At 34.7% G+C, this 24,438-nt stretch overlaps 1 protein-coding gene across 4 annotated transcripts in view; it reads left to right on the forward strand.

Annotated features, from left to right (window-relative positions):
* The window catches only part of Kifap3 (kinesin associated protein 3), a 173,758-nt gene extending 150,267 nt beyond the window's left edge, over nucleotides 1–23,491 (forward strand). For 2 of the 4 annotated variants that reach the window (XM_063253658.1, XM_063253661.1), the window contains exon 20: nucleotides 22,301–23,491. In XM_063253658.1, the coding sequence (XP_063109728.1) occupies nucleotides 22,301–22,409 (109 nt within the window). In that variant the 3' untranslated portion in view covers nucleotides 22,410–23,491. Of the gene's footprint in view, nucleotides 1–18,316; nucleotides 18,390–22,300 lie in introns of all 4 variants that reach the window. The other 2 variants (XM_063253660.1, XM_063253659.1) reach the window with 2 other exon arrangements.
* Nucleotides 23,492–24,438: the final 947 nt, after the last annotated feature.

Here is a 24,438-nt window from a genome sequence, read left to right on the forward strand (position 1 = left end):
CGCTTATTGTTAGGCCACAAGATTTTGTCCACAGTGTACATTATACTAGAGTTCTAAGTGAACTCTATGTAAAGGTCAAACTAGAGACATTTAGCAGTTATGATGTTCACCTTATAAAACATTCTTCACTGTATTAAGGGTTTACCAAGAGATCCTTTTAATTCACTTCCTCCATTTTAAAATCTCCCTTTATGCTGTTTTCACATACATGCATACATAGATATACCACTGTCATGCCTGTAATTGTGGTAGTACAAAAGTATGGCTGAGTATTTGGCATTCCATTTATTTTCATTTCCTTTTGTTAACACATTTTAGTACTAGATTTGTTGGCTTACTCTTAATCTGCAAGCATTTTACCTTAAAACAAGCACATTATTAAACAATGTAAGTTATTTTTAAAACTTTCATAAAGCATCTTGTCTGAGCAAGGCACCTTTCTATAGCCACTCTTTATTCTTTGTCCTTGACAGGCACATTTGCACAGGTTCCTAATACTTTTCTTAGCTGGATTTAGGTTGGGATATTTGCTTGAGTTGCTCTCAATTTAAATGGAAGTTTGTTAAACCGTGATTAAATTAACAGTAGAACCTCTTTATAACACCAGGGTTTGGTAACAAGACAATATCATGTTTACTTTAAAAATTTTCTCCATTTCAAGCAGAGTATAATTCAATCTGAAAATACCCAGATCTGTGCACCCTTTTAAAGTTATTATAAAATGTATATTCATTTATGCAAATGACATTTCAACATGTGTAAACTTCCATTTTAAGCCTTGTAACAAGGTGATTTATACTTAGTTTTAACCAATAGAACTTAAGTTCTTCCCATCTTCCTCAATATTAATGAAGTAGACCTTTATAAACAGAACATAAATGGAAACAACTATGTAACCAAACAGTTGTAATAAGGAAATCAAATAAGTGCAAATAGAAGCATGAGGCTCTTGCTCTTACATAATCTTTACATGAAGTCTCATTCTTCTTTCTGAATACTCCCGTAATAGTTTTACCAGTTATTTTTGAAGATGGAGTATCTTAGTGTAACCATCTAAAAATACCCAAGAATAAAATGTTTAATACTTTAAAAGAAGTCCAAATCTAAATAAACAGACTGCATAAATAACTAACTGTGCTGACCTCACCCGTATACCTTCATGTATTGCACTGAATCATGAACATGTGTGTGGTAGATGGTGCAAAGGGAACCACTATCCTTGTTTTAACAGTGTGAAAATTCAGGCTCAGAAATTTTTAAAGGACTAACCTAAGACCAGGTAACTAATTAAAGAATGAAGCCTTTAAGCTTGGTTCTTCCACCTCCAGATGACAAGCAGATGTGTTTATCAGTGTATTATGGTTTAGAAAGTTTGGATTAAATGTTATAAAAATTCAGAGTAAGATAAATAGCGTGAAGTGTGTACCAATTTTGCTTAAATATATCTGACATGGTTCACTGTACATTGGTACTTTAAATTTGCTTGGAGGCACGCTGCTGTTTGTTAACATGTAAGTAATTATAGTTAATTCGCTACCTTTAAATTCTTTTAAGTAGTCCACTAACTTTTCTTCAGATTAAATCCAGTTGTATAAAAAATGAGAATGAAATAAGTAGGATTATCTCAGTTTTAAAGGGTAAAAGCCTCATGCAAATCATTTATTCAGCTAATTAACCAATGTAAATGTTTGCTTGCATGATGCTGTTTTTATGCCCATGAATTAATCCATGGGCTGATTATATGTTAGTCTTATTTGTCTTTTTTATTTAGACATTTTATAGAGACAGCTTTTTTCTAGAAATGAAAAGGCAAGAATATTCCGTTGCACTGCTTGTATGCTAATAGTTTGCATTTCCAGTGGAGAATTGAATTAGGTTTTATTAGTAAATTGGGCCTATAACCTTTCAGGCCAGATTTTATTAGATTATCACACATCAACATTTGCAAAACTGTAAACTTTACTGAAATTCAGAAATACAAGCCAAAAATCAAGGCTTAGAATCCTACAATCTTGGGAAGATGCTTTATCCTAAAGAAATTTTATTTTTTGACTTGGAAAAATATTTTTCAGTTACTTACTTGCATTTGGAAGCAAAAGAAGTTGATGACACAACTGCCTTCATCAATTTAATACTATTTTCTGTCTGGTAATGTGAGCAATTTTTGGAAGTATGCTCATAATTTGCTGTCTGTAATACCCAAAGATACTTCCAAAGCAAACCAAATTTACTGTCACTTTCTTAGACCTTTCTTTTAGGAGAAGAAATCCAGGCAAAACTGAGTCTATAAATAAAGTAATCTGAATATGACTGGATCCTATAAAGATGCTCACACATTGATTAAGGGGTAGCTTTATGCTATAAGAAATGCCTTGGGAGCTACTGAGGAAGTTATACCGAGGAAGTTAATTGTATCCCTACCGTCTAAGAGTGATTATCCAAACTCATGTATTTTCACATATACTAATTCTATTTCTGTTGACTATATAGGTATTAAAAATCAGTTGTGATTTTTAAACAGAATCAAAATTTTGTAGGCAAGGATGATTGCTCATATATATTTTGCCTTGGAACTGCAAAAAAATATCTAAAAGTAACAAGATTCATTGAAGGAAAATTCTAGTGGTTTACTCATGTTCTAATAAAAATAACAAACATATGCTCATCAAATAGTTAATAACCACTCCCACCCTTCTAAGAAGTTAAAGAGAAGTAGACTAAGTCATTTTAACTCAGTGACATTTCCTAGTTTAAGGTAGAGTTATTCTAGGCCATCTGTGTTTTGATGTGATTTATGTATTTATAAACAGTTGTTACATTTTTCTTATTAAAATATTAAGCTATGTCTTTTTTCTTAAATATGCTCTTTATAAACAGCTAGCACTTAGAACCCATAGGTTTTTAACTATGGTATTAATTAATTCCTATTTTCTTCATATTGCCTATAGTCCCTCCAGATGTGTGATTACACAAATAGCTCATTCCTCAGATACAAGCCATATGGGCTGTGTAAACTGATTTGCACTTATTTTGAATAGGAATTGTACAGATTGTAGATGAATTATTAAATTTATATTGTCAAATAAATCTAAGAGTAAAATATTATGTTGCAGTAAATGAGAAAGGAATGTGCAAATGAAGACCTACCTGCTTTAATAAGTTTAGTGGTTACCTTCTCAGTTTCAACTAAAAGAAAAGAGATTTTTGTTGTTGTTTTTTTAAAAGGGAGGGGGAATCTATAAAACTTCCTACAGAAGTATCTAAGACAAAAACAAGGAAATATAATGTTCTAAACTCAGCTGGTCCAAACCACTTGAGCTGCTATGACAGCTCATAAAACTGAGAGTAGTTTTTAACTGAGCTCTGTTTTACATTGCCAAAGTGAATTTTCCTTGCAGGAAGTAGCCAGAGGGTTTATTTAGTTTCCAGTCCTTGGCTTTGATCTTTCTGTACTGTCACATCTCAGATTACATAGCCCTTTTTCACTGCAGTAAATCTGCAACAGTTAATGAGAATAAAATTTCCTCCTCCTTACTGATCGCAGGCTGTTAAATGCCAAACCACAGCCAACTGCATATTTGCAGAATTTCAGCTAGATGTATGAAAACAGTGCAATCAGTTTAATCTTGTTGACTCTGTAATTCATTTTATTGGGCTTTCTTCCTTTTCAAGTGACCTACTTCATCAAGTCAAGTGGTTGCAAGGCCAACCCTGGAAGATTCAGGATGTTTGCTGAGAGGAGTAGGTGTTCAAGGGGAGGGACATGGGAATGGACTTAAGCCGTTTGACGATTAAGATTCAAATTAGGTCCCTTTAAAGCCTTTAACAGACCCAGCCTTTCTCAAATAAAATAGAGTATTTCTTTGGCTATGTACTATGTTGGATTTCAACATAAATTTGTACTTAGGGAGTTTAATGAGCCAGAAAATTATTTCTCACATTTGGCTATTGAGAAAAATACCAGAGTTATTTAAGGGAATTTCATAGATTTCACAAACCCTGGACTGGAGCTGGGAGCTCACTTGATAGAGCACTTGTCTAACACGTATTAGCCGAGGTTCAGTCTCTGGCTCTGGGTGGCTCCATGGTAGTCTTTCCAAGTATGCACCAAGCACTAGGTATGATCTCAATACTAAACCATCTGGTATCTACATTATAATAGTTACACTTAGAGTAAAGATGACACTGCACCATTTTATCAGTGGATCCCTGCAAAATGTTTTCAATATCTAATTCAGTTAAGCTTAATGTTATACTTTAACATATACATCTTTATATTGTATGGTTATATGAATCAGATTTACATATTAAGTATAAAGGGTTTTTTATTGTTTATTTGTTTTTGTTTTGGTACTAGGGATCAAACTCAGGACCTCACACTTGCCAGGCAGACACTTATGCCACTGAGCTAAATCCCTAGCAGTGTGAAGTATTATTAATAAGATATATAAAAAGTAAATCAATTTCTAATTTCTCACTGTTGAACTCAGTTACTGTTACAGTTGCCTGATTTCACAGAATAAATATTATTATAAAAATCAAAATGTTGGAATAAATCAACACAGTGTAATACTTGTTCACTGATTTAGATAACTCATAAAAGCAATATCTAAAAGCATGTTGTAAACTTAGAAGAACGTTTCTAAATTGGGGAACTGTAAAGTGAGTTTTTCTTATGAAACAGGGATCCACTTTTGGAGAAATGGTAGCTATTGGTTTCCCCAGTAAGAAAGACAGGTAAGAAAGGAAGTAGTTTGAAAATTTTAATAACGTTACAGTCCCCACTACTTGAGACCTTTTTAGAATGTAATGATTATAATGAAGAAATCCTGAACTTTAAAATTGTAGTTTGTACTCATAGAATTATCTCAAATAAGCCTATCTGTGTCTACTTAAACAGTAGTGTATCTTCACATGTGAAAAAAGAGGAAGGTTAAGACAGAGCTTTAGTCTGCCTGGCAGGCTACGTTGTAGCCTTTTTTTACCTGCAACTCATCTAAATTCTGAACGTTGGAGTGCACAGAAAATTTTTGTACAAAGTGAACATTAATTTTTTTCTGGTTTTTTTTTGTTGTTGTTGTTCTTTAAAAGGAACATAAATAAAACTGCTTTTGGGATGTGAATAATCCAGTGCAGGTATAAATGACATTACACAAAAAGAGCAGAAGCAATACAAATGTTAAACGTTATTTGAAGTGTTATTCCCTAGGTGATTTCAAGTCTGTCTATAATCTGAGATACGTATGTTCATGAATAATAGCATTTATTAGAATATATTTAGTGAGAGGCAGGAAGTGTGCTAATTGCTGTTTATTGTATTCCCAATGCAGTCTTCACAACAGCTGGGGAGAGACATTACTGTTAAGAGAACAGAAACTTAGAGTCTGTCCAAGATTATCTTCTAATCCCCCAATCCATTAACTCATTTTTACCCACCTTTCTTTCTTCCCTTACTAAGAAGCATCTTTTTTTTTTCACACTCTTAATGAGTAAACCATTTTTACTCTCGACCCATGCCTGTTGCCTGAGTTCTCCAGGACCTCTCTCACGTCATTCACCCTTTTCCCTCTCCTGCATCTTTCCCATCAGCATATAAATACAACTTGGGATTTCCAAAGTGAGACTCTCTTTGGATCCACATATTCAAACAACTGTCCATTTCCCACTTCCTCGCATGCAAAACTTCTCAAGACTTCCATTCATTCTTCAGCAGCCCTAGTCTCATCAGTCACCAGTGGTTCCATTTTGCCAAATCCAGTGGACCATTCTCATCTTTCACTCTCAGCTGTGTTTTGACCATGTTCCAAAGCTCTGCTTTTGGAACTCCCTTCTTTCTTCCCAGAGCATACTGTTTTCCTGACTTTTCTCCTCAGTCCTTTTTCGTTCCTTACTAATGTTCTGGGCTGGCTGTTCCTTCTCTTTTCTGCCTTTAAATATTGATTGCGTCAAGGCTTTGTTGCTAGCCATACATATTTGGGCAGCCTCTTTGCTAATTTTTGCATGCCACTGCTCATAAAACCCATGACCTTAAATACTGTTTGTAAAATTATCCTTTTTAGCTTTTTTTTTTTACTATAGTATTGTGTTGGATAACCTCTAACAGTATTTTTTGTTTATTCTGTTGCTGTATAATTAGACATCTGATGGTAATATTTTTATTGAATTGGAACTGTATAGATTTTTACATAAAGGCATTTTATAACATTGTAACATTGTGATCTCCACCATCCCCACCCCAAGTACTAGGTCCAGTACTGAGGTATATTCCCACCCCTTTTCATACTTTTTTTGTTCTGAGACAGGATTTCTTTAAGTTATCAGGCTACCCATACTGGCCTTGAACCTGCAGTGGTCTTCCCTCAGCCTCCCAGAGTACGGGGACTACAGGACTGTGCCTCTGCACCCCGCTGCTATGTGTGTGATGCCTGTGACTCACGAGGCAGGCCATGTCTCCCACCTGCCGTCAGTGGCTTCCCATTCTCCTGTAGTAAAATGCTGATTTCTTCCCATGTTCTCTGTAGCCCCGCACTGTTTGATACTCATCTACTTCTGCAGCCTTATCTACCACAACTGTCCCATGTCTAAGAGTCTCCACTCCAGGCCTCTCTCTCCTGTGCTCGCCAAGTCTTTCTCATCTAATCACCCTGTACTTAGCTTGAAGAATCTTCAGACTTTTTTAAATGACTTCTTACAAGTCACAGCTAAAATATTTCCTCAGAGTTTTTCCTCACAAAATTACCAGAGGCTCCTCCCCATCTACCCTAATCTTTTATTGTTTGTTTCACTTCTTAGTCCTCTTCCTTTCATATGAATGTACTTTATGGTTCAAGAATTTTTTGACTATTTTAGTTGTGTTCAATGTTGTTTATGCCGTACCTGACACACATGACTCATAATAAATATTTTTTGATAAAAAGTCAAAGCCAGTATTCAAACACAGATACATGTTGCCCCATTTCATGTGCTATATTTTTTTATTTTCAATGTGAATTATTTTTTAAACATTTCTTGTTTATATTTAATCTACTGTTTCAGTATCCAATACAAAGCATTTGTTAAATGTATAGTCAAGGTATATATGTATTATGTATTCTATATATTATATTCTGTTCTTGGGTTTTTAAATTGTTAGTAGAAACCTGCTGTGCTCTGTGGCAAAATATTTAATAATCTAGATGGGTAAAAACCTGTTTGAATTGTTGTATTTTATGTAGATTAAGATACTTACCTTCATAATGAAGACCTAGAGACTCATAGTATTTTCTTGTATTCTACTAAATAAGTAATTAGTATATTGAGTACTCATGTATACTGAATGTAAGCATAGTCTGTATCATAGAAAATAGTTTCCAAGAGAAATTCTAATAATGTCCTAATATTACAAGTTCAAGTATATACAATCACATGAATAGTCTAATTTCATTTATCCTAAAGAAACATAGTCTTTCCTCACAAAGGAAGTCTAATTACTAATAGTAATAAGCAACTGACTATTCAGAATTGCAAATAATGTTTTTCTAGAATTGTATATCTGGAATATAAAATTGTCATGTGGAGCAGTGAGTAAAATATGAGTAGAGGCCATATAATTTCAGTTATAGCCAATCTCATTGCTGCCTTACTATAGATTTTTTCAGTTTTGCTTAAGGATTGATACCTCCATTAGCATTAGCATTAATTTTGTAAAGAACTTTTAAAGTTGTATATCTAGAGTGTGGTAGTATAATCAGAGTAGTATAAAAATACACAAGTTTCACTATCAGGTAATATAAATTCTATAGTAATTAATTCTACCTCACAAACTGAATACTTTTCCTGATTTTATTTATTTCCTATTACTATGTCATTGTTGCCAATAAATAAATCAAAAATCTAGCATATTTGCTGATAAGCTTTTTATTATTACTGTTGCTATGATTTCCAAAAGATACTTTTACTTAAGGTTTATGTAATAATGATTGAAATTAACTTTCTATAACATAAAATATATACTCATGGTAAAGTTATATGTTTTATGTTTGCTTTTATTACTAATAACAATTATTAATAAATAATAAAATATTAATTTCTTTATTATTTAACACCTATTTTAATTGATTAAGAACTTGAACAGGCTCTAGGGATATATCTTTCAGGGTTAAAATATAATTTTTGAGATGCATTCTACTTATTATCCCTCAACTTTTTAAAAAGTATACATATTTAAGGATAATGATATTGCCAGGCTTAGAAAGGGAATTAAGGACAGTGTCAGTATTTGGAGATCAGTGTTCTTTTATCTGTTCCTCCCCACTGTTAACGTTATCCCTACACTTTGAATTAAAAAAAAAAAAAAACATATGATTGTGGATGTGTTTATATCCAGAATAAGCATCTTTTAACATATTTTAATTTTTATTTTTAAAGGAAACAGAATTAGTCTCTTTAGAAAAGAATGCTATGTTATCTTAAATAATGAACCCGCTTCATTTTAAGATTATGCTAGAGTGTTGTCATTCATTAACTTTTACAGAAACACAGGACACTGATATTTTCTTACAGGAGGCAAAAAGTAATCTAGGTAAAGTGATGAATTTTCTTTTAAAATTAAATTCAGATGTTCTGACATTTTAAACTGAACAGTACAATATTTGACAAGGATTTCCGTTATTTTTTAAATACAACTTTCTAAATTATACAGTGTAATGAAAAATTTTAGTGAACATACTGATAATTCACTAGAGTTTAGTTTTGTTACAGTGAATAGTTTGGAAGGATTAATCCAGACAGCTTCTTGTTGTGCCATTGTAACAGAAATATTGCCTCTAAAAAAATGTATCAATTGGCAACTCATTCCCACCTTGAGCTACAGTCTTTAAGGGGGGGGGGGGGCTCCTTCAAAATGTAATTTGAACAATTGCTAGATTGAGTAGAGCATTTATGTAAAGGAGTCCGATGTGCGCACTGATTTCTCTGCCTCCCAGGAGCAAATGTTTACTGAGTAGAAATTTTCCTTTTAGATAGATGATAGGTATAGAACAAGTAACAAAACATTAGTACTTTGAACTTCTTTTTTTATCACTGACATCATAGCCAGTGAAGAATTCTTAAAATTTTCATTAGAAAAAGTTTCAGATTACAAAGGATTTGTTAAAATGAATTAGGTTTTCTCATTTTTCTTGAAAAAGGTAATAAACCTCCATTGGTGGTTACTTAAAAATGGAGGAGAAGCCTAGAGTTAAAAGGGTTCATTGCAGGCTATAATCTTATTCACCTGCAAGAATTACAGGCCGCGTACAGCCTTTCACTAGTAGCTCAGATCATAAGTGCCACAGCACTCAAACCCCGTGGGTGAGACAGAGCACAGACAGTGTGGCGCTGTGGACAGGCTGACTTCTGATGACAGCTTGTTTTTGTATTTGAGAAGAAATTTAGCAATTTAAAATTTTAATAATTTCCTAAATTTTATCTTTCTGTTACATTATAGGTATATAAAAAATAACTTTATGTCTATGTTGATTTTTTTTAAAAGTAAAAGCTATGCATTTCTATGGTCTTATTTCAAATTACAACAGTACAGTTAACAAATGCTTTTTATGCTCTTTAAATTAAAGATCTTAAATAGTCTTGAAGAATAATCAATGAATTCCTGCATAAATTCTTTTTTTGTGCATGCAAGTCAGCATTTTATCTCACATAATGTAAAATATATGTGTGTATACATACACATTTATTTAAACGTATTTTCTTTGTTTAGCTTTAGAAGAAATTGTGTCTAAAGTAGATACATTCCACTTTTTAAGAAATTCTTTCCAGGTTTTTCCACCCTAAATCAAAGCATTTTCATACTAGCCTTCGAGAAATAAAAAGACAAAGCAGCCTTAAAAAGAATACAGATTTGTATGGTCAGAACCAAGTGGCTAATTTATAGCCCCTCTAATGTAAAAGGATGAAAGAAGTATTTTGGGAAGTGAGCAGATAAAGTTTTAAGTTACAATTGTAACTTAAAATGTACATCTTTTAAGGTCTGAGGGATGTAGTTAAGTGGCAGAACACATCCGTAACATGTGCAGGGCCTAGGATGGATCACTAGTACCGAAAAGAAAAATGTTATGTATTTTGAAATTTATATAAGAAACCCCTAAAGCCATATTTGTGTATGTGTTCACATTTTATCCTGAAATTTCTTAAGTGATGCACTCTTAAATAAATATGTGTACACTCTTAAAAGGCTCAAAAAGTCTTTTAAATACTGGTTTCAAGGCCTTTACAAATATTACAGCATTATAATTTACCTCATTCTCTGTGTGTGTTTAAAGGAGAAAAGATACTATTACAGCTCCTGTCCACTAGAGCTTGCATTTTTTTTTTCTCCAGATTTTGAGGGAGGGAGGTACTCCCTGCCATAGGCAGGTAGGGTTTAGAGTTCTCTTCAGTGGAATCAAGTTGTTCCTTGGCCTGCACACTTAAAACAACTAATATATCTGTACGTTGGTTTATAACACATAGTGCCTAAAACTTAGATAATCTTTAAAATACATAAATACACTTTTCCATTGCCTTGAATAATTCTCAGCATTGCCAGGCTTGTTTATATAAAGTTCTGCAATGTCGGGTAGCTACACCCTGGAAGACAAAAAACATCACAGAATGAACACAGTCCTCTATAATGTTTTCAAGACCTGTGCACTTTTGTGAGGGAAACAAACAGTAGCAGCATACAGGAATGTGGGCAAAGTGGGGATGAGGACTTGTATGAGATAACTAAAAGCGTTACCCTTGATTTAGTACTATTTAAAAGAAGAAAATCTCACTGAATGTAAAATAAGATGAAAAGTCAAGTAAGGAGAGTCACCCAGTGTTTTCTAAAGGTGTTGTATTGTTTGCATTATTCATGGCAGAGAATCTGAAGGGTTTTGATTGAATAACCTTATTTATACAAGCAGTCCAGCCTTGCTTCGGTAAAATGAAGATATGATTGGTCATGGCATTATTTTACTACAACAATAATTGGTATGCATATGTGTGGGCAGAAATCTCTATGGCTCGTAAAAGCCCTGTGAAAGCAAACAGAAAGCATATGTAAAAAGCATGTCAAGTCCGATATCTTGTAACTATCTAGCTTGTATGGCAGAAGCTCGAATTGCCTAAGCATTTATAGGGAAGGCTCCATTATTTTCTTGTCATAAAAATAGCAAAACCAAGTGTATGCTGTAAGATTGTACTAATCTTAGAAGAGTCTTGGAAACAATCTCAAGGCATTGACATGTTCAAAGTGATAACCATTATTTTACAAAGAAAAAAATAATGAAAGAGAAAGTTGCAGATATAGACTGAAATAGATTTTATCCACAGTGACAGAAATCCCATTCAGGCATGCTAACTTTGAGGTCCTGCACTGCACTAACTTTAAGAAAATTTGGAGGTTTTTAATAAAAGCCCTCTTTAAAATTTAGTTTAGCTAAATTTGATAAACTTAATTTGTAGTCCTCAGGTTAAGGGAAAATGCCCAGTGCATATCAATGATGATTTTTTTAAAAATACAGCCAGTAGTGGCAGTCCACACCTGTAATCCCAGCAGTTGGGGAGCTGAGCAGGAGGTTGATGAGCTCAAGGCCAGCGGAGGCTGCATAGGAAGGTCCAGTGTAGGGAAAAAAGAACAAGTAATGTGATGTATCCTTGTGCTCTTTGAAAATAATTTTAAGAGATAGTAATAGTATCTAAATTATAAAAAGTTGTTAGAATTGTATGCAGTACTTACATATTCTGTTCTACACAGACTTTGCTTGGTATCAACCAGTAAATTCCCCATTCTTTGAAGATGAAATAACATTTTATTTCATCATCAGACCTGTAGACCTGTAATGTAACAATTAAATATATTCTTGAGGGCAAAGAAAGTTTGAGAAATAAATGTAGCAATTTATTTCAGTACCTGTTTTTCCAGTGCTAAATGTGATGCTGATATAAAGTATTCTGAGGCCCTGAATGTTAAGGCTGCTGACTGAAAATTTGTGTATCCTGTATTTGTTAGTGGAACTACTGAATTAGTGACTAGAAAGAAATTAAATACTTCCCAATATTAATCTTCACATTACACCTAATAATTGAAGAAAGTGCTTTTTATATATACTTGCAATTATAAGTTTATTTAGAATCAGATTTTCAAGCTTTCATGTCTGGCACTTAAAAATGTGCATTTCAGTGAGTTTAAGTGTTTCTGTTATTCCTGTTTTTATTCTTAGCTTTGGAAAGATATTACTTAGGTTGATTTAGCTGCAATAGTTATTACCTATCAATGACTGATATTTGTCAAACATGATTTGTTTGTTATATAATCAAAAAAGGTAGCAAATGAATACACTATAAAATAAATTGGAAAGTTTATATTAAATATCTTGCATTTGATAAAGCTTGAGATTTTTTTTTAAAGCAAACATTTGTCTGCCTCTTAGGTAGTAGAACTGAAAAGTTTCAAAACTATACTAAAAATATTTCCAAACTGTATTACTTAAGGACTTTGGAGCCATAAGTTTTAACAAAAACTTACCATTAATCTTCCACTTAAGAGAGACTGTTGGTATTATGTGAATAGAGACAGCATGCATGTTAGATGGCTATATTCTGTCTTTGATTTTGATTTTTGCATGTCAGATTTCTATTTTATAGAGAAAGATGGGCAATCAATAGCCCATTTGTAAAATACTCAGAATGATTTTAAATTTTATATAATTTCTTGAACTTGGTCATTTCAATAATACATTATGACGAAAATTCTGGTCGGTGCTTTATATATAGGAGCTAAGTCATTATTCATATTTTAACCAGTTAGTCCAGCTAAAGAGTTTTTAGTACTAGCATTAACTTTTGAATTATGTTTGAGGTTTTCAGCTTTGCAGACTGTTTAGTTTCTTTTCATTTCTTATTAGCATTTTTCAGTACTTAATAGCCCCCTACCCCCACCTACAACAAGAACTCTCCTCTCTGCTCAACATCAGAAACAGTTTCCTTTTGGCGTGGGCTTTCTAGTCCCCAGCAATATAAGCAAATTGGAGAGTTCAGCTGTCAGTCTGGGAAGGTCATAGATCACACTAGCAGCCCGGGTAATCCAAGAGGTTTAAGTATCATAGCATTCAGTCTAAAGTGAAATTTGCTCTGACAGGGCTGGCAGACCAATAGGAAAAAGAAATATTTGTGCTTGGAAAAGTGCATATGTAGAGACCAAGAGTATAACTGATGGCTGGAAGTGATTTCAGTCTAAAAAAACAAATCATTAAGAGAGTGCATAGGGGTAAAATACACAGTTCATATTTTAAAGAGTCTCAAAATGAACCAGCAACTAAGGTTAGCATTACATAGTAATTAGTTGTGGTGTTCAGGATTTAACTCACTCAGTACCAGACAGCATGATTAAACTATCACTGAGAAAACATTGCTACTTACACCATGTTCTCTACTTTAAGCCTCCAGCAGTAATTTCTGTACCTAAAAAAATCAAGGTATTATGACAGATTATATAAATGTTGAACTAGTAACAGACAGTCACTTAAGAGAGGTGCTAATGATTCAGTTCATTGACCTAGAGGTTATTTAAGCCACTTAGTAAATTGCCTTAACATTTGGTGGTGTGAAATGAGGAATTGCTTGATAGCATAGAGCTGCCAGTTTCAAGAAGTCTCTCTACTTAATTGAAGAAATGTAAGTTAGAGATGACTACATGGAATACCTTCATTAAAAGTTTGCTATAAAAAAGCCTGAAACTGTATAAGCTTGAGTAAATATCACTTCAGTTTGATAACATACTGCACAACTTCCATTAGGTACTCGTTGGAGTATTTTTTCTCTTTAATAGATAAAATACATTTTAATAATTTTAGAGTTGGAGGGGTTTGTTTGTTTATTTTTTGTGCTTAGCTTTGTTTTTTGTTTGGTTTCTTTGGGATTGGGCCCAGAGATTTCACACTGATCTTTTTATTTTGAACCAGTCTTACTAGGTTTCTAAATTGCCCAGCCTGGAATTGAACTTGATATTCTCTGCTTCAGCCTTGCAGAGTACTGAGATTACAGGCCTGTACGAGCATGCCCAGTGTCCAGTTAATTTTTTCAAATCATTGTTCCCTTCAAGAAAACTAGGTTTGAGTCACAAGAATACAAGGTTTATTTTTTTTCTTGAATGTACAAAGTAGATAAATAAGAATAACATGAAAAATTAGAAAAGACTTCCACCAAGACAGCAGACTGCTAATTTAGAAAGGCCTGTTCCTACATGGATACATAGAAACACCAGACAGAGTGTAACAAGCACTTACAATGCATCATCAGGTTTACAAGAAGGATGGGGAACACCTCAGGTTCCCCACAAAAAACAGCAACCACGCACACACTAGAGTGCCGAAGTAGGAACAGGTTACATGGTACCAGAAGATGGAACTGGGCCCCCTGTACATAGACTGGAACTTCAAAGAGCTGCATATTTCTCATCAGAAGCAAAGAAGATAAGATGATTTTAATTCATCAGTCCTGAAAAGTGTCCAAAATTGTCTTATTCCCCAAGGCCCTAGGTAGAGGATAGTTGCCATGAGAAAGAAAAACCACAGGCTTGTTTCATTATTTGTTGGCTGCATTGTGAATGTATAGTATGCATCTACTTGATCACAATGCTCTAAAATGACAAACTGCTAATCAGATTGTGTCGGGACAATGAAACTGCAGGTCCCTGATGTAATATAAACAGTTACTGTTGTCTCTGTACAAATAGGCACAACTCCAAGGAAAAACATCCCAGAGTTGAACGAAAACTACAACATCATGAAGCACATGAAGGATCATCATGCAGAATCTGATACAGCATCAAATACTATATCAGATACATTAGGATGCCAAGAACTACAGTTAAGAGAAGAATTTCAGTGGAACTTTATAATATAATAAATAAGATGTACGAAAGCTCTAATGGAAAGTCATGAGCTGGTGTATTAAACATACCAAGTGTAACATCACCACATAGAAATCATTAAAGTAGACGAGATAAACAACAGGTTAACAGTGTAAGAAGTGTAAATTGAGATTAGCCCAGAGTCTGTGAAGTGGAATCTCTTCACCGTTTGGAATAAATTAGTGGCTGTTTTATGCTGCTCCTTCCATCATTAGTATAAATTAGTTTTTATCTGAAGCAGCTCAATGTAGTAACTGAGCATGCCCAGTGTCCAGTTAACTCTAAAATTATTAAAATGTATTTTATCTATTAAAGAGAAAAAATACTCCAACGAGTACCTAATGGAAGGTAAACTGAAAGGAGCGGTCCTCAAGGTAGTATTTTTTCTCTTAGAACTGACAGGTGTCCCTTAAATTTTTCAAATAAACTCCAGAAGAATATTTTAAATACAACCTCCTCCTCCTCCTATAATTTGTTCTTGGTTTTTGGGGAAAAAAAAATATTGCTTGGATGATTTCACTAAAAATGTGATTCCTTAAAATGCATTAGTTCTATCATAATGAAAGAAAGACTAATCACTATGCATATAAAAACTTAAGAAAAGAAACCCAAATGGAAAACAACAGCTACATTTGACATGTATTTGTGAAACTCACTTAAAAATCTGCTTAACTTCTCAGCACTCGGGAGGCTGAGGCAAGAGACTGGCATGAATTCGAGGCCAGCCAGGGCAACATAGTAAGTTTAAGGCTGGCCTGAACTACATAGAAAAACTGTCAAAAAACAATTTTTTTCTAAACTATTCTCTTGGATTTTACTTTTTCACTAACAAAATGGTTCAGGTTCAAAGCACTAACTTTGAGCAACCATATGTGTGCTGTGTATTTGTCACAGTTACATTTATAGAAATACGATGCCTTTGATAGTGAGCTCAATGAAAATTGTAGAAGTTGTGCTGTAATAACTATGTGCAGGTACAGTATACCCTTTAATACGTTCACAGATTCTTCATATATGACTAACAGGTATTCCTTTTAGCGCTCATTAAATTACTTCACGTTTATAAAATGAAGACCGATTATCTGAGGAAGCAATGCAGGTCCCGTTCTATCAAGGTTAAGTAGGCAGTTTACATTTGATGAACTTGTCTTCAGTTGCAGTGCAAGGGCAGGTGCTTATTGGAAAGACAAGCTCTCCATCTAGTGGTCAGTCTGCAAATTACAAACGTCTCAATTTAATACCACACTCTACAAATGTTAGATGTTATTTTAAATACATTTTAAATTATAAGTGTATTTCAGTCAGCGCCCCTCTCAGCATTTTACATTTAGACTTCCTGAATAGTCACCTGCCACCTTCTTCCCTACCACAGATAACTTTTTTTAGTACGTGTTTGCTGTTCGTGCCGGTTGCAGTCATCTGGGGGAAGGAAGCACAGACCACAGCCATTGTTGTTGTTTTTTAACCCGCTTCCATCGCACTTTTTCCTCCTCCTCTAATTTCTCTATCCCGCTTTTCATTTTTGTTTGTATTATTCTTAGCTCATATTAAGGCATGCAGTGTTTTCCTTGAGTTCAAAGATAACTTTCTAAAATACAAAAGTAGGTTGTCCTTTCTTAAAGGCCATGGCAACTCTCAAAACATGCACTTCTTAATCTGGTGTGTGAAGAGTCGCGGTAACTGGTCCTAACCTCCCACTCTAGACTTCACTCCTGCCTCTGCTTATGTTCCACACATGACTCTAACCGTAAGATACTGCATATGTGCTGTTCTTTAGCCCTTCCTCTCTGTTGCTCAGCATTCTGCACTTTGAGGAATTCTCTCTCCCTGTGAAATCCTACCTGTCCTTTAAGACTGATCCATTCATATATTCAGATACTCCTTGAACCTCCACTCCGTGTCAAATTCCCAACGTGCCAAGGATATATCTGTGTAAGACAGTCTTTGCCATTCTTAGGCTTACATTCTGATAGAAGAAAAAGACAATAAAATGTAAATCCAGGAAAGCTATGATGGCAGATACACTAAAATTTAGCAATTGTATGTGAAACCTTTCTAACTTTCCAAGATTTTCCTATAGCAATTCATATATATTTCTAATATGCATGTATCATATTGAATATGTGATCTTAACTTCTATTTCTATATAGACTAGGGAAACATAGCATCATCTGATTATCAAAATATTTGTTCATGTTTGGCATTCTCCCCACAGTTTATAGGAAAAACCATGTCTTCTTATGCCTCACCAGTCCCAGAACAAATTACACTCCAGCTAATATTATTCTTACAGTCACTTTATAGTCTAAATAAGAATATACGTGCTGCCAAAGCGAGCACAACATGGTCTACTAAAAATAACATTCTGATTTTGGTTATATGATCAGTATATTAATTGATAAGAAAGAATGAAATGTTCCCTATTATTAACAGATCATTTCACACTATTCTATAAAATCCAGGAACAGTCTCACCCATGAGAGGTAGGTCTTGTTAAGTATTTTCTGTTGTCTAAACAGTTCCAGCTGGGAATATAGTTCAGTGGCCTACCTGGCAAGCACAATGTAGTTCATGCGCCTACCTGGCAAGCACAAGGTCCTGAGTTCATCTCCCAATACCAAAAAAAAATAAAAACAATTCCAGCCATTAATATTTCTTTACAATTCAAAAGACTAGATTATTAATTATTATTTCCTATTCATAAATATACTGTGGTATAGGATTTTACCTCAGAAAATGAAATCCCTAAACACAGACCCGAACTAAAAAGATGAAATTCTGCTTAGTGGTTATAAGTGAAATTTTACCATGTTCTGTGTATGTACATAACCATATATGTGTATATATGTACATACACACTCAATCTTACCTAACTTTCTGATAGTGACTTCTAGGGCTAGAGAGAGGATCTCCTATGTCATACTAGTTTCAGAATATCACAAGTATAATGTTAATTTCAGCTTCCCTTTGAGCTAAACTCTTTCAGATCAAAGTGATTATTGAGCACAAAAGCCATAATAAAGATTCAAAGCTGTCTCCTGAGGATTAAGTAAATGAATTTCTGATGAATTAAAAGCTCCCTGAACAATTTGACCTCCCCATAAATGGAATGAAGTGCCTGGACCAACTAGTGAGGGCCGCATTCCTGGAGGTGTTCAGGTAAGAGCTAGGTGGACTCTGTAAACAGCAGCCAAGACCAGATCATTTCTAACACCGTTCCCGAAAGTCCTGCAGGCCTATGAAAGAGGAACGTGGCTTGGATTTATTCTCTTTTATTCTTGTAGTATACACAAATTTATTACCTTCTGTGTACTTACATTGCTGGCTTAGAAACTTAAAAGAACAAAAAGATCTGTTGTTTTGTCTAATTTTAATACAGTATGATACTTTTCACTCATGCAGCACTTTCCATCCAAGGATTTCAAAGTGCTTTACAAATATGCACTAAGTAAGCCTCACAAGCAGCCAGAGGTAGGTAAGTTCCTTCCCTCCTACAGGAATGGCAGCTCCAGCAAAGCAGTGTAGCAAGTGTCTGGGAGTGTTTGGGGCGCCCCGCTGGCGGCTATCTCCCTGTAATGCCTGCATGTGAAGTGTCACTTGTCATCGCCAGATCTCTTTTGCCGCACTCTGAATCATCTCATGAATGCTGTTAAGGATTTGGTTAAAGTCTTGAAAATATTAGAGAAAATTTGATTTTCTGTGTGCTGTGTGTCAGTTACATTTGTAGATTTTTTTTAAATGTGGTTTTATATTGTTGGATCTTAAAACTAATTTTTCACTTTACCTAATTTTTTATTTTCCTTACTAGGTCTAGGTACCAAAAATCATTGTTCTTAGGACATAAAATTTAATAGCAGATTGATTTGTTGACCTAACCATTCCTAGTTATCTTTTCACAACAAACAGTGTTTTCTTTGGACTAGAAAATGTACTACGTCTGGGAAATTGAAAGATCTAAAATAAGTTATGTGAACATTAAGGATAAAAATGCTATAACTAGTCCTGCTTTCTTAGAGCAGCATATGCTAATATAAGATATACAACTTCTTATGTGTGTTAAGAGTGGCAAGAAGAGAATGTGTATAACCAGAAACACACACAGTGCAGAGCGGGATTCAGCCCCAATATAAATAGCCAAATACACACACTCCGATTATCTTCAGCAAAACGTCACACAGGGCAAAGTTGTATCACAGATTTAATTCCTTTGGTTCTTAGGATCCCTTAAACTATGCCAAGTCTTTTTGGATTAGGAAAAGAAAGTTTTTGCAGTAACACTGCCTTTTTGTTTTTTTCTCACACTAGAGATTGAATGCAGAGCTTTAATGCTTCCTCAATCCATTTAAAAATTTATAGACAGACAGACAGACAATCTGGCTCAGTTGCTCAGACTGAGCTCAAACTTGCAATCCTCCTGTCTCAGCCTCCCACAGTGCTGGTATTAGAGCTGTGCACCACCATGCCCACATGACTCTGCCTTTTTAATTCATGGTTTCTGTTCCTTCCAAAAGAATTTACATAAAGAATCTGTCTCCTATTTAAAGATTTCTTGGTTTTGAACCAGATTCTTTATCAGCAAGGCTGCACCCTTATCCCAAGGGAGGCGTAGGATAAGTCTCCACGTGTTCCAAGAGAATAACCATCTTCATGTCTTAGCACCCTGGAATACTGTTTCCTAATACATTTAAAAGACCCAAATAAGATTAAAGAGAACTGTTGTTTCAGAGTGGAATTAAAATCTGTTAATTTATTCATATGATGGATCTTCCATAATATGAAAGGACCTAACTCCTGTCTATTGACCATCCAGACTAGACAGTGTCTTAAATATTCTTCATGTAGCAAATTTGTCAGTGATTCATGATGGATAGTTTTTTTTTAAATCCTTATTTGAAAAGTCAGTTTCAAATTTTCTCCCTTGAAATTTTTTCCCAGTTTCAAAAGTTAAATGATATCCTGGTCACTGTAATCTGGGTGATCTATTGACTACAATAACGGAACTACCACAGCAGCCTGAAATTATAATGTTCAAGACCTGAGACTTGGAGGTTCAGATACTCCCAACTCAGCAGTGCTCAAGGTTCAGTCATAACATTGTTATCAACAATGTCACTGATACTTAAAAACAAACAAAAAACCATGTGTCAGCTTCTAATGAAAAGATAGCCAGCTGGCAGATCAGGAATCATGTATTATTTACTCTGCTGGTGAACAGTAAAACATAACCAGTTCGCCCAATCAGGTGTGCCGCCCACCTGTAATCCCGGTGCTCTGGGAGGTGAAGGCAAGCGGATGGCAAGTCCAAGCCCGCCTGAGTACTTTAGAAGCTTAGTGTGTCCCTGTCTCAGCACTGAACGCTGGAAAAGGGATTGGGCTGTAGCTCAGCGTGAAGGCCCTAGGTTCGGCCCCCAGTCCCAAAAGGGGGTGGGAGGACAGTTTCCCTTTTAGTTATACTAAAACAAAGAGTTATAGTTAGTTATACTAAACAAAGAATTACAAATGTTATTCCAATGCAGAATGGCCTCCGTCTCTGAGATCTGTTAAGTCCTCTTCCTTATTGCGAACACGCTTGCCAGAAAAGTCAGGTCATAGATCACCAGGTTCCAAGGACCTGCTTAGTTTGCTGCCACCAGCACTGTGGCTGAGAAGCTCCTTGGCCATGCCAGCATGGCTGGCTCACTCCCCTCTGAGGATCATTTTTTAGCCCTAATACAACAGGATGGCTAAGAAGTCTTCCGTAAGTTGTTCTGCTTTGTAGTTACCTTTGAAGATGTCTTCACTGATCTGTATGCGCCTCTTAGTTCCAAATCCTTGAAAGAGATCCCACCACAGCCTCTCGAGTGAATATTGAGAAACGAGGGCACATGAGGTTCCTCTGAGTGTTGTGTTTTGAACCTCAGAGGGGCACTGACGGCAGGTAGCAGGTGAAAGCTGAATAAGGAATGAGTTGGAATCCGCAGGCTGTATCATCAAGCTCTGTACTTGAGAGTTTGTTTAGTTAGATACATGAGTACTTTGTTAGCCTTAGTGTTAAAAGATTGCTGCAGCCGGGCTCAGGATAATAGCTCAGAGGCACGACACCTGCCTGGCAAGTGCAAGGTCCTGAGTTCAATTCCCAGTTCAAAAAAAACTTTTTTTTTTTTTCTACAGCCAACTTTTCCTGTAAATTTTAAATTGATATGGTGTGTCTTACCGGTACACAAGAGTTCACCATTCCATTACTCTACTTTCAGAAACATGTTTAAGCTACCTCTAGAATAACATTTCTTAGCATTTCAAAATTTACTCTGTCTTCCCATGATACCAAAGTAGGAAAGGGTGCCTGTATCTTACTATTTCAAGATAAAATACAGACTTGAAACATTTTAGCTAACCTTGAGGAACTATGGGCAGATATTTTTTTATAAACAGCCCTAAAAACTTGCTTTCCGCCCCTCCCCAGGTTCATTCAGTACAAAATAATAACCTGACACTGATAGTTCGAAACTTCTATTTACCTGCAAGGTTGATTCACACAACCAGTACATCTTATATAGCTGCACCCTAATAAACTAGGCACATTGTTTTAAAATTTAAATTTAGCAGTTTGAACTCAATTTCACTTTGAGTGTGAGGGGAAGTTAGTGGCAATGCAAATATATTCTTAAACAGATTTTTTCTGGTGAAAAATCTCCATCCTGTAGAGTCTCAAATCTTAAATCATTTATGTGTATTTATTTTCTTCAAAGCTTATATTTGCACATTGTAGATGGCTTCCTGGTTGAAATTAAGCTCAGTATTGTTTCACTGCATGAGCTATGCATGGGCATGTTACAGCTGTCATATTTGCCTACTAAAGTAAATACACTGTCATTTTCCTCAGTGTGGGATAATTCTTTGATGTTTAAAAAGTACTTTGGGAAACAGGTTTCTGCAACTCTAAAGGTTTTTGGGTTTCCATTATTTCTACAAAATAAGCTGAACTAGAATTTATACCATGTGGCAGTTTTTTGCACTGAGAAATCAGAAGAAGGATTTGTAGATCAAACCCATTGTGAAATTTATCACTCTCAAGCAGTATATTGATAATTGCTTAGATGCAAAGTCTTTTCATATTGTCATTAGAGCATTTATTAAATGAAATCTTTTTGATCTTATTATTTTACTTCATTTTGAATAGTAACCTGATGACAGGTTTTTGACATTTTTAACATCTTGTGAAAAGTAAGAACTTAATACACATTTTAATGAATACATTAACTTAAGGAAGAAACAAGGTTAATATTCCTACAAATCACTATCAGTGCCAGAAAAAGAATTATGGAGGTATAAAATTTGAGCCACTTACCTGCCCTGCATTATAGATTTGTGATTTAAAAACACAGCTCATTGCTTTGTCTCTTTCAGCCTGGGAATGGATGGCTTTGGCCAGCCAGTCGGTATTCTTGGACGCCCTGCCACAGCTTATGGATTCCGCCCTGATGAACCTTACTACTACAGCTATGGGTCTCAATAAAATCATCGCTTCCTGTGTTTGCTCTCAGATTAGAAGACATTTTTGTGGTTTGGGCTAACTTTGACCTTGACCTCATAATGCATGTTGATCCTGTTATGGCTGTGTGTTTCTTACTTTTCCGTTTGCTCCAGATCGACTCCAGTGTCTTCAGTCTTCGGTTGAATACAGTTGATTCCAATACACTCTCCAGCCACATCCTGATGCTAAATAAAATTTTCCGTGACACTCAAAAGAGAAAGCTGAAAAGCTGTCAGTCTGGAAAACCAACACTGTGTACATCAAGTGGCAGGTCTGACCTTGAGGAACCGGGCAGGCTTCCATCTGAGAAATTAACCCAGAGATCTGGTTTTGTTTTTTATTTTTTGTTTTGTGTCTCTTCAAAAATACACAAAGATCTTAAAAGCATGTAGTACATCTTAAATGATTATGGATAACTCAGTGTCTTTATCTGTAATTTATATTTTATGAACTTGGGACCAATATAAGGTGAAAGATTATAGAAAGTTGATTTTTCTGTGTGTTCCTCTAAATGTAAGTTAAAGAGACGACACCTTATATTTGATTTTACAATGAGAGAAAATGAACAAAATCCCATCTAGCAATCTATGGCCCATCCCTCTTTTCCCCTTATGACTGTTGCTGTTTATAAGTCTGTAGTGGTAACGAACAGGAGAAAGTACAAAATAGCTTAAAGTATTAAAGGAAATGCAGTGATGCCTCATTTCACAAATGCAGAAGCATTTGGCAAGATTTGACTTCCATTTGCAAACTCCACGTCAGGTGGCAGGCGACTGGAGAGAATTAACTTCATGAACCAAGGCACCAACCTACTCTTGCCTCACATAACAAAAAGGAATGCTGATAATCCATAGGGAAAGTTCTGACTAATCTATTTATGGCTATAAACCTAGAAATAAGAAAATGATTATTATAATTCAGCTTGGCCAAGGTATCTTAAGAGTATGTTCTGACTTAATGTAATTGTTTTATATATGGTGTACATTTTGTTTGTCCATTTGCCTGTTAATGTTTTTAATAGCTTGCAGTTGCTTCAATAAAAATAAATTTGGAGTTCTTATCAATGTATTTGTTTGTTTATTTACTCTTAGAGACTTTCAGCTCTGTTAGGACTTTTAATAAAGCAAATGGTTTATGCAAATGTGCAAGGGTTATGAAACTCAGGATTATAAAACTGTGTGCTCAAGGCTTATATCAAATATGTAAATAAAAATCTTAGTTTAGTTCCATGGTTATATATATGTTAGGTTAATATGTATGTTTTTCTCTTTCACATAAATGTTATCCTATAAAAGCTCTATTTAAATTGGCTTGTAGATAAATGGACACTGATACTAGTTAAATGCTCTTGGTTTCTCATAGCTTCACTATACAGAAATTTAAATTAGTTGGTAAAATAAGGGTACAAGTATCTTTAAAGCTAATAAAATATGTTTTGCCTAGGTTGTTCACCAAATTTATATTTTAATCTTTGTTAAACTTAAGATGCAGTGTTCATTTCCATCTTATATTTCAAGTGACCTTTAGCATTTCCTTTGGCTAAGAAGTGGATTATGTTGGTCTAATATCTTGATTTTTAAAGATAAACATAAATGAAACAATTTTTATAATGAAATATGTGTGTATATTAAATGTTACTCATAATATATCACTAACACTTCAATATAAGAGCAAAGAATATCTGAGTCTCAGAGTAACTATTTGAGAGAGATAAGTATCTGAAAATAGAAACTCCTGTTAAAGTACAAGTCAACATGTTTTTAAAAAGCTTTAGATAGGGCTGGGGATTTAGCTCAGTGTTTCAAGTGCCTGTCTGGTAAGTGCAAGGTCATGAGTTTGATCCCCAGTACCCAAAAAAAAAAGGCTTTAAATAATAAGTCTCAAAGTGATTAAAGATTGTGTTTATTCATCATTTTAAAGTTAAGTTTTATAACAACAACTCACTAACAGTTGGGGTTTTTTAAAATCTTTTTTACTGTAAAGATAATTATTTTACCGGTCTAGTAGTGTG

The sequence above is a fragment of the Cavia porcellus genome, unplaced genomic scaffold (genome assembly GCF_034190915.1).
Source record: "Cavia porcellus strain 051 isolate PalLab524CR breed Dunkin Hartley unplaced genomic scaffold, mCavPor4.1 scaffold_7, whole genome shotgun sequence".
Classification (NCBI taxonomy): Eukaryota; Metazoa; Chordata; class Mammalia; order Rodentia; family Caviidae; genus Cavia; species Cavia porcellus.